Source organism: Epinephelus fuscoguttatus, linkage group LG5, assembly GCF_011397635.1.
Source record: "Epinephelus fuscoguttatus linkage group LG5, E.fuscoguttatus.final_Chr_v1".
In the NCBI taxonomy this organism is placed as follows: domain Eukaryota; kingdom Metazoa; phylum Chordata; class Actinopteri; order Perciformes; family Serranidae; genus Epinephelus; species Epinephelus fuscoguttatus.
Genome location: NC_064756.1, coordinates 45,896,492 through 45,907,132, shown reverse-complemented (window position 1 = coordinate 45,907,132; position 10,641 = coordinate 45,896,492). Strand labels below are relative to the sequence as shown.

General features: G+C 39.2%; 1 protein-coding gene across 4 annotated transcripts in view; it reads left to right on the top strand.

Annotated features, from left to right (window-relative positions):
* The window catches only part of nf1a (neurofibromin 1a), a 282,655-nt gene that overhangs the window by 59,534 nt on the left and 212,480 nt on the right, over nucleotides 1-10,641 (top strand). For all 4 annotated transcript variants that reach the window (XM_049576726.1, XM_049576725.1, XM_049576727.1 and 1 more), the window contains exons 7-9: nucleotides 4,502-4,577; nucleotides 7,885-8,042; nucleotides 8,152-8,325. In XM_049576726.1, the coding sequence (XP_049432683.1) occupies nucleotides 4,502-4,577; nucleotides 7,885-8,042; nucleotides 8,152-8,325 (408 nt within the window). The remainder of the gene's footprint in view (nucleotides 1-4,501; nucleotides 4,578-7,884; nucleotides 8,043-8,151; nucleotides 8,326-10,641) is intronic.

Below are 10,641 nucleotides of genomic sequence, written 5' to 3'. Positions count from 1 at the left end.
ATGAATTTTAACAGTTGTCCGATAGGGCTGTCGGCTGTGTATTAACCTGACTTCTGCACAACACAGCTGATGGTCCCAACCCCATTGATAAAGCAAGAAATTCCACTAATTAGGCACACCTGTGAAGTGGAAACCATTTCAGGTGACTACCTCTTGAAGCTCATGGAGAGAATGCCAAGAGTGTGCAAAGCAGTAATCAGAGCAAAGGGTGGCTATTTTGAAGAAACTAGAATATAGTTATAGTCAGTTATTTCACCTTTTTTTGTTAAGTACATAACTCCACATGTGTTCATTCATAGTTTTGATGCCTTCAGTGAGAATCTACAATGTAAATAGTCATGAAAATAAAGAAAACGCATTGAATGAGAAGGTGTGTCCAAACTTTTGGCCTGTACTGTGTATATATATATATATATATATATATATATATGTATATATGTATATACTGCCTGACCGTGTTCTTTCCCAGGGTTATTGACACTGAAAAGGTGGTAAAAAAATGTTTATATAAAAAAAATTGATGTATTAAATATAATAACTTGTTTTTTTTTTTTTTTTTTTTTTTTTTTTTTAAATGTATCTTTCTATCATCCTAAATATCAAATATTGCATAGAGGCGCCTCTATACATTTAGCCAACTGAGTATGATGGCCTCACAGCCTGATGTTTGTTTCTTTTGTGCTGTGTATAGTGTCATATATTTTTTCTATTTTGTATTGTCATGGTCTTATTGGTCATGTGACCTTTTTGGAGCTTTAAAATGGCGTCCTACAGCTGTATTTCTCAGTCTGAAAAAGGTCACCTGTGGCCCAAAACGTCACTCCACGTTGGTGGAATAAATGCACCTAAAGGGAGCTGAAGTGTGTGGACTTTTCTTTGTCTTTTCAGTTTTATTTCATTTTTTGGGATGTGCGCGGCTGCTCTGTTTGTATTCACCGATATTCAGTTTAAACATTTTTTTATATTACATATTCATTTTTTTTTTCTTGTTTTATGAAGGAGACCAGGGCATCTCATATTCTGTCCTTGAAACACATTGCAGTACAAATGCTGTTGTCTACCATACAAAACTATGTGGACATGTACATGGTGAGATACATTAAAATTAGTGTTGATGTAGTGTTGGTACAATCTGATCATATAAACAGATTTATTTTTATTTCTATTATGATAAACTACGTGATAGAAAATAATACTCCATCTGTCTGGGTGCATATTTGTGGAGATGTGTGTTCATGTTGTGATGCTCCGAACCATCTGGACATTTCCTGAAAGCTTTCTGTTTGCAGAGCTTGTTATCATGGTTAACAGTGACTGGCACAGCTGTTTAGAGCTATATTGAATAGGGATGCACCGAATATTCGGTAACCGAATATATTTGGCCGAATGTTGCAAAAAAACACACATTCGGTATTCGGTGGAATAAGTTAAAAGCAAGGCCGAATAATAGTGGCGTTTTGATAACGCAATCAAACAGTGTGCCGTGACGGGCGGAATAAAATGTTGGTAGTGTGGTGATCCGTCCGTCACGGCACTCGCATTTGCGACTAAAAATAGTTTTGAGTGAGCAAAATAGGCTTAAATCATTCAGCACGCTGTGCGAGCAGCCTACAGATTTCAACCAGCAGCAGAAACAAAAGGCGAATCCCACCGATTGTGGGTTGAACGGGGGTCACAGACACAGACAGTAACGTTAATGTATTCCTGTCAAATACGGCGGCCATCGGCTTACCGGGTGACGGAGAAGTCAGTTCCAATAATATCCTCTTCTTGGCGTCATGACTGCCCAGAAGTACCTGAACAGCCGAGCCAGCCGAACACAGGTATGTGATGTGTCAGAGGAGAAACGAGCCTTTCACATTTCTCTCTTTCTGGCAGTAACGGCCCACAAACCTCACCGCACTTTAGGGACTGTTCATTACTTATGAAGGGACTGTCAGGGGAGGAGGGTGCCTGGATTATTTTTATTTTATTTATTTATTTTATTTTGATCCCCCCATGTTCATCACTCATTGATGCTGTTTTTGAAGTATGAATAAGTCAATAAGTAATTTATTCCATTGAAATATCATTGATGTATTATAGAAAGTGATTTATCTTTTCATAAATGACAAAAGGCACATCTGCCTCATTTTCGCTGTGGTATCGTGATACTACCAGACCTGCCAACCTTGAAGAAAGGTTATGAGTACCACCTTACCAGACACTCGTGCGTGGTCATGAACATATGTGGACACGGCGGCACTTTTTTTTTTTTTTTTTTTACACCATAAAAGTCAATATGCACATGTGGCAAACAGAAGAAACGAGCGTACGTTTACATATTCATATCTATAGGCCTAAGCCCCACATACGTCCATAGACACCTAATATTTGTTTTATGGCGCAGATCAAGGTCAGTTTTATCAATTTGATGGTAGTATTGATCATCTGCTTAAAAAATACAGTAATATGTCCTGTTGTGACAAAAAGAAAGATTTCAAGTGGGATTCGGGGGGTTCTCCCCCGAGAAAATTTTGACACATCACATGGCGAAATCCTATTTTCATGCAATTTCATACAGAAATAGATAATAGATCATAGACAAGTGCATTACATTAGCATTCCTCATCATGTTCTTGTGTAGTACGACACCTATTAGAACTACTCTCTTCTTATTGCCTTGTTTTTTTCTTATAGAAATTCAGCAGACTCATCAAACAAAAAGTCTTTTTATCATAAGTGTGTTATAGTTATTCAGGCAGGGCACATGGTTTCATAACACAGTTGAATGTAAATTTGTCTGCAATTTGCTTACTTTGGTACAATTCTCACCAGCAATGTATCGATGACAGGCGACTTTGACACTGTTTACTTCAGTGTTTGCCCTACCATTTTATTAGGGGGGCACCCCATCCGCCCCCCCTTGAAGGTCAAGTTAATTTTATTTAATTTTATTTTCTATATAGTGCCAGATCACAAAGAAGTCACTTAAGGTAACCTTTCCTATAGAACAGGTCTATACCTTGTCCTTTCATTAAACAAACTAAATAGCCTTATGTTATTTATCTTATTTACAGACTGCGTGTCATTTCTGTCTCTACATGGTCACACGTTTACAATCCTCCCCTGCTCTCTGCATCGTGCACGGCGGAATATGCAGCAATCTGATTGGCCGAAATCTTTTCGTTCCGCCTACGCGCCTATATTCACCGGGTATCAACTTGAGTAACATCTTGCATAGACAGATACACTGAAACTGGCGAAATGCGCGATCGAGTGATAGGCGTACTTTTAGAGCATCAAATCGTACCAGCGTACTTTGATGTCAAAATGCGTGCCTGGTACGCAAAATGCGTACAGGTTGGCAGGTCTGTACTACTCAGAACCATGATATTTTCATTGGTATTGCACAGTGGGTCCCAATTTTGGTACTGTGACAACACTAATCTGGAGGGGTTCATCTGCAAAAACTAATGAAAGACTAAACAATGATATCCGGTACTCGGTATTCGGCCAAGCGTTTAATAATATTCGACTTCGGCTTCGGCCACAAATTTTCATTTCAGTGCATCCCTAATACTGAATGCTTCTAGTCTTCAGACCACTCAAAGCGCTTGTACACTACAGAATCACATTCACCCATTAACACACATTCACATACTGGTGGCTGAGGCTACCATACAAGGTACCACCTGCTACTCAGTCAAAATGCTTTCACACATCGTTGCTTGACCATTGGGAACAATCTGGGGTTCAGTATTTTATCCAGCCGTACTTGGACATGCGGACAGGAGGAGCTGAGGATCAAATTGCTGATCTTCCAATTAGTGGACGACCCGCTCTACTTCCTGAGCCATAGACACCCCAGCTGTAACACCAGTGATGAGACTGACAGAGAGAGTAGTACAAATTGCCACAGGTAATAATAATAATACAGGTAGATGTGTAGCTGTGATGAGCAACATGATGTGATACAGATTGTGTTGGTTCCAAACTAAAGTTTAAATATAATTTCTTTCCCAATTCCCAGACCACAATAAGTTTCCTCTGAGGAAAACTCTCCATAGGATTCCCAAACTGTCAGTGCGTCATGGCAGGGAGAGCTCTGTGATCAAAGATGGTGAAAGTAGTGAATGTCATAAGCCATGATTGTCACAGCCTCTAATGCATCCACCTCTAATAATGCATTCTTTCTGATCCCACCCCATGCCCAAGTGCACCACAGGTGTGTCAAGGTAGCCCACAAATCTACCAAATGTGTGTTTGCCACTCTTCAGACACTCTTGGCATGGTGCAGTCACAGAGGCTCTGTGCACGCAAGAGAACATTGTGTTACCACTTCATTACCATCTCATGAGATCAGTACATCAGTAATTGGCACTCTTTGATCTGACATTTTCATCTTAAATCAGTTGCTGCAGTTGTGTGCTGGCAGGGTACTCCTAATCTCTGATAGAAATGATTAATAGTTGAGCTTTATACATGTCCTTGTTCCATTTACGCTGTCCTCTGTCTACAGGCGTTTTGGAACTGGGTGGAGAATTACCCAGATGAGTTCACCATGCTTTACCAGCGACCACAGGCAGATATGGCAGGTATGAATAGCCACCACTCAGTCTAACTTGAACTGAAACTTAACTCATCTTACATTATGCCCATGTTTTGATTTGACTTGATTGAATTTGTTTTTCCAACTATTCTAAAATTCTAAAGATACAAATGGTAAAAAGCAACCAAACCCAACTTGTCATCAATTATTAAACTTATGTATGTTTCAGGCACAATCACGATTTTCCTCCATGCCTTTAATTTTAGACTAAAAACACATAGATGTGTGGAAACAGTGTTTGTAGGGAAGTCTCTATGATAAGATATGTTCATAATCCAGCCAGTAATCCAGCAAATATCAAATAAATAAAGGTACATGGTCATATTGATGCAAAAACCCTGAAATCCAGTACTGATAAAATGCCCCTGTCCACAGTATCAATCAATCAATCAATCAATCAGTTTTATTTATAAAGCCCAATATCACAAATCACAATTTGCCTCACAGGGCTTTACAGCATACGACATCCCTCTGTCCTTAGGACCCTCGCAGCGGATAAGGAAAATCTCCCCAAAAAACCCTTTAACGGGGGAAAAAAACATTAGAAACCTCAGGAAGAGCAGCTGAGGAGCGATCCCTCTTCCAGGATGGACAGACGTGCAATATATGTCGTACAGAACAGACACATTTGCATTTGAAACCTCAAATCAGTTTAATATATTAAGTTTGTTTTTTTACCCAAAATGGGCAGAGTGTTTAAAGAGCGAGTTAAGAGATCATTTTAGATTGGACATGCTACTTCACAAATTCAGAGCAGGTATCCCAGACACACACACACACACGCTCTGCGGCTACTGTCACTCCTACTTTCCTGACGGCTCTGTCAGATTAGACTGTCTCAACAGACACCTGTTAGCCATGTTGTCTAGATACTGTAAAACTTCAATGAAAAGCTGAGTCCTAATTAAACGCAGAGTCCCTTTTACCAACCAGCTGTGGTGACGCATTTTGACAAATATACATGGGTCTCAATAAGACGCTGGGTCTGGTTGCTGTCAGTGCTGTGAAGCAGGACAGCTCTCTCTCACTCTCTCTCCCTCAGTGCATGAGGTTGGCCTAGATGTAGCTCAGATGTAAATCAAATGAATGATTTGTAGTTGATGTTTTGTTCAATAGACTAGGGTTGGTCAATATATAGATAGTATATGAATATCATGACATGAGATTAGATATGGTCATTGATTTTGAATATGGTAATAGTGTAAGTGTTGTCTTTTCTTAGTTTTAAAGGCTGCATTACAGTAGAGTGATGTCATTTTCTGAACTTAACAGACAGTAGCTGTTCAATTATTTGTCTTTACCCAGTTTGTCATTATATCCACATTACTGAATATTATTGATCAAAAATCTCATTGTGTAAATATGTTGGGAAGTACTAATAATCAACCCTACAATATTTATGTCAAGATATTTGGTCAAAAATACTGTGATATTTGATTGCCTCTGTATAACCAGGCCCTAGAGTAACCTCATTTTTATGCCCCTGCGGTGGCGATAGCAACAGCTGGAGATATTATGTTTTGTTGTCTGGTTGTCTGTATGTACACGGGTACACCTTGAGGGAAAGTCTTCAAATTTGGCACAAATATCCCCTTTGACTCAACAATAAACTGATTAGATTTTGGTGGTCAAAGATCAAGGTCACTGTGACCTCATCTGTCTCATTCATGTGAATGTGATATCTCACCAACACCTTGAGGGAATTTCATAGTGTTTTTTTTATTTATTTATTTATTTATTTTATTTTATTTACAAAAGGACAGTACACATTAATCAACAGTGTTACTGTAAATGTGCCAGTTTTAGCCAGCCGGCTAATTCGCAACTGCATTCCCTTGGCAAGATGTTATAGAGAACCACAAACCTGAAAGATGAATATAATAAAAGTAACAATGACATAACACAAAACAGAATCCAGTCCATCAATGCACTACAGCCATATTGGACGCACAACACAATGATAAATAAGGTGCAGAAGCATAGTAGCACAGACAGTACATATCACGAACAACATAGTAGCAGAAGCATAGTAACACCGATAGCAGCAGGCGCAACAATACACAAGAGTCATGCAGAAGTACACAATAGCAAAAGACAGGCGAGCAGCCTGTTTTGTGACCTCACAAAACATTTTTTTGGCCATAGCTCAAGAATTCTTGTGCTGGTTATGACAAAACTTCACACAAATGGCTAACAGGATAAAATGATGAAGTGATGACATTTTATATCCAGTAGGTCAAAGGTCATCTTCACTGTGACATCATTATGTTCTACAAAAACACTTTTCTGGCCATTACGCAATGTCATAATTCGGGAACAGAAGGGGAGACATTTGGTCAGATACTGAATTGGTGACTCTAATCTTGGGTGTCCACCTTGAAACTGTACATATTGTATAGATCTTCTGTGCTGCCGGGGGGAAGATGTGTGTGAAGCATCCATGTTTTCACAGACATAAATGAAAACTTGAAACTTGAAACTCTGGCATGCAGAGGCATACAACCATGGGGAAGTACTTCTAGTAATACAAGTTATATTTATATTGATTTGAATAAACACATAAATAGTATTTCCCAAGTTTGCTGAGCAAGAGTTTTGGATGAAAACAATTCCCATGTAGATGCCTGTCCCAAATATAGGCTGTTTGAGTTCATATAGGAATCCAGGAATTTCAGAACCAGAGTCACATGTGTAAGTTAGTTAGTTAGTTAGTTTATTGTTTACACCGGTGGGTTTAATGGCTCCCATCACATTTACATGACCAGAAGTGCCTTTTTTCCCAGCTGATGATTAAGAGGTGACAGTGATTCCAATCCCCACAAAGCTTTCACCTTCACTGATGGGCCATGCTGTAGTTCATGACTGGACTGGTCTGAGCGGATATGTCACAACACAACATGTCTTATTACTGTACACACTGTAAACTACTAACTTACTATCGTAGTCCTACTACTCCTCTCTGTCTCCTGCTCTTACTCTCTCACACTGTACACTGTACTTAACCTTTTCTGGGAATAGGCAAATATTTTTTGTTGAACTAATCACTATGGACTGGGACCAGAATCCAGTGATAGTGACATTTCATTTACTAACTCAAAAAAGCAGATTTAAATAATAGCTTTGTTAGTTTGATTATGCGGTCATTGTAGACAGATCTCAAATGCTGCAAATGAAATCTTTTTTGGTTGTTAGTGGCAGTTATTGTGATACTGAACATGACTGTGGTAATGATTTTTTAGGGACTTTGAAAGTGATGTTTCTGCCAGTAACGGTGTGCATATTGGTGTGCTCAGAAGCTGCAGAGAAGTTGTTTGACCTGGTGGACAGCTTTGCAGAGAGCGCTAAGAGGAAGGCAGCTGTGTGGCCTCTACAAATCATCCTCCTCATCCTCTGTCCAGAGATCACACACACCATCTCCAAAGACACTGTGGAAGACAGCAAAGCCAACAAGGTGGTAGGAAAGAACACACACACACATACACACACACACACACACACACAAACAGATCAGAAAATGACTCAGAGCACTCACACACTTTCCTGTCCTGTCATGTCTGCAGAAACTGTTTTTGGATAGTTTGCGGAAAGCTTTAGCGGGCCAGGGCGGCAGCAAGCAGCTGATGGAAAGTGCTGCCATCGCCTGTGTCAAACTATGTAAAGCCTCCACTTACATCAACTGGGAGGATCACTCAACCATTTTCCTCCTGGTCCAGTCCATCGTCATGGATCTCAAGGTCTGACCACTTCTTAAATTTGATTTTCTCTCCTGAATGTGTTTCGTTTTCACTTTTTCTTCTTTGTATCTATTTTGGCCAAACCAGGTAGAGAATTTAATCATTTGTCTTTGAAAAGTTGTATTTTCTCGCAACAAGGATCCTTTTGTAGGTTAGTTAAATAATTAAAGCCCAAAGGCAAAGGGATGCAGAAAGCACTGAAACTGGAAAAATACACATTGAAGTAAAGGTGTTTCTGCATACTCTATACAGTTTTTCATTAAACCAACCTGGGTACCACAAAAACACAGTGGTGAACTTAAGGAAGAAATCCAAAATGGAACACAAGAGACCAGGCAGGAAATGAAGCAGGGAACAACACCATGAACACAGGGATTAACACAGACGAGCTGACAGAGGTCAGAGGGAAAGACACAGGTATATATACACAGGCAAGACTGATCACAAGAACAAAATGCAACTAGAGTAGGAGGTCATGGGCAAAAGGAGGGAAACACAGGAACTGGCTGACAATGAGAGTGTGGTAGGGCAAAGACTAATGGACTGATACAAGACAGGTGCATCAGAAAACACAAAGACAGAAAGTAAAACTAGACATGACACGAGGAGTGAATCTTCAAAATAAAACAGGAAACAGATTAAACAGAAATCAATATTGTGAAACAAGGGAGAACACAAACAGAAAACCCCAAAACGAAGTCCACAATAGATCAGAATAGAAACAGAAACCCAGGATCATGACAATGCGTAGTATGGTTAAAAAAGAGTCTCAGATTTACAAGAACTGACTCCTACATTTCTTAATGTCTGTTATTACACACTGTAGGACATTTTAAATTTACTACCACTTGGTTCTTTTTTTTTTTATAGTTTTGTCCATTGTTTCTATCAGTTATGATAGCATTGTATTTACCAAAGTAATTGTTGTGAACAGGGAACACAGTAACATCTACAATGAAGCCCAACAGCAACACAAGCAGTCGGGGTTGGAAACAAAGCAACAGTTTATTTAGATCATCTAAACCTTTGTATTTGAAGGTCAAACTGAAATTGAACACAGCCTTTTGTTTTTAATCTAAGCTGTGAATAAGGTAAATGTCAACCTGAGTGTCCTGGTAAAGTAGGCAGCAGTTTTGTTCTTGGCAGTCATTTTTGATTTAGTTTAGTCTTAGTCTTCTGGACAAAATGCTTATTAGTTTTAGTCACATTGTAGTCATTTCTATCCTTGATAGTTTTAGTCTAGTTTTAGTCGACGAAAACTCAAAAGGTTTTAGTCTAGTTTTAGTTAACGAAAACTTGAAGGGTTTTAGTCCAGTTTTAGTCATTAATTTCTGAAATCAATAAATTAGGCCAATACAGGTAAAGGAAATTGTAATTGAGGTTGACAGGTTGTGTTGCAATTTATAAACGGTTAACTCTCTTAACACTTTTGTATAATAACCAGATTCCTTACCAGTTTAATAGCTCTAGCCTAGACTTCCCCATCCATGAAGATACAATTCTGTCATGTTGTACTTACTGATCTACTAAGAATAGTGCTTTAAACACAGATAAAGTGGTAACAGTGAGTGGAATCAGTAGTCATGTTTCCATCAGCCTGTTTAGATGCGCATCTAGAAGTATCGCATTGAAAAATTATGATGGAAACGCCAAAATTCGAATTAAAATACCCTGATTCGCACAAACTAACATACGCTTGCTTTCGCCGAGTTTTGGTTGATTTGAAAAAATGTTGGTTCGCAAAATGGGGGATGGAAACATTTATGTTCGAATTAAGTCTGACGTAGCGCACCTCTCTCCATGGTGATATCCACACTCCAGGTCGGGAAGGCAGTAATTCGAGTAATTCAAGTTCGTAGTTTTTACCAAAGTCCGTACATTTAATGGAAACACACTGGATTCGTATTTCGTTTAATGCACATTTCCCAATGATTGGAATCACTTTTGGATGGAAACATAGCTAATGTTCATCACTCCAACACAGTTAAGACACAAAACATTCTTTCTTACTGGCTTCGGTGTGTGTGTGCTGCCAACTGTGTGTGTGTGTGTGTATGTGTGTGTGACTGCCCCGGTTCGCACTGTGCATGCCCGGGCATGCCTGGTGGTGGGCGTGACCAGATGAGAGTGGGTGTAATTCGGACCGGGCGGGTGGGGGTGGGCTTGACTTACGGCTGCACGATTCTGGAAAAAATGAGAATCACGATTTTTTGGCTTATAATTGAGATCACGATTTTTTTCAATATAAAGATTTATTGTGCTTATTTCCTGATACAAAAGGAAAAGTAACAAAAATTATAAATTAAAAAAAAAAAA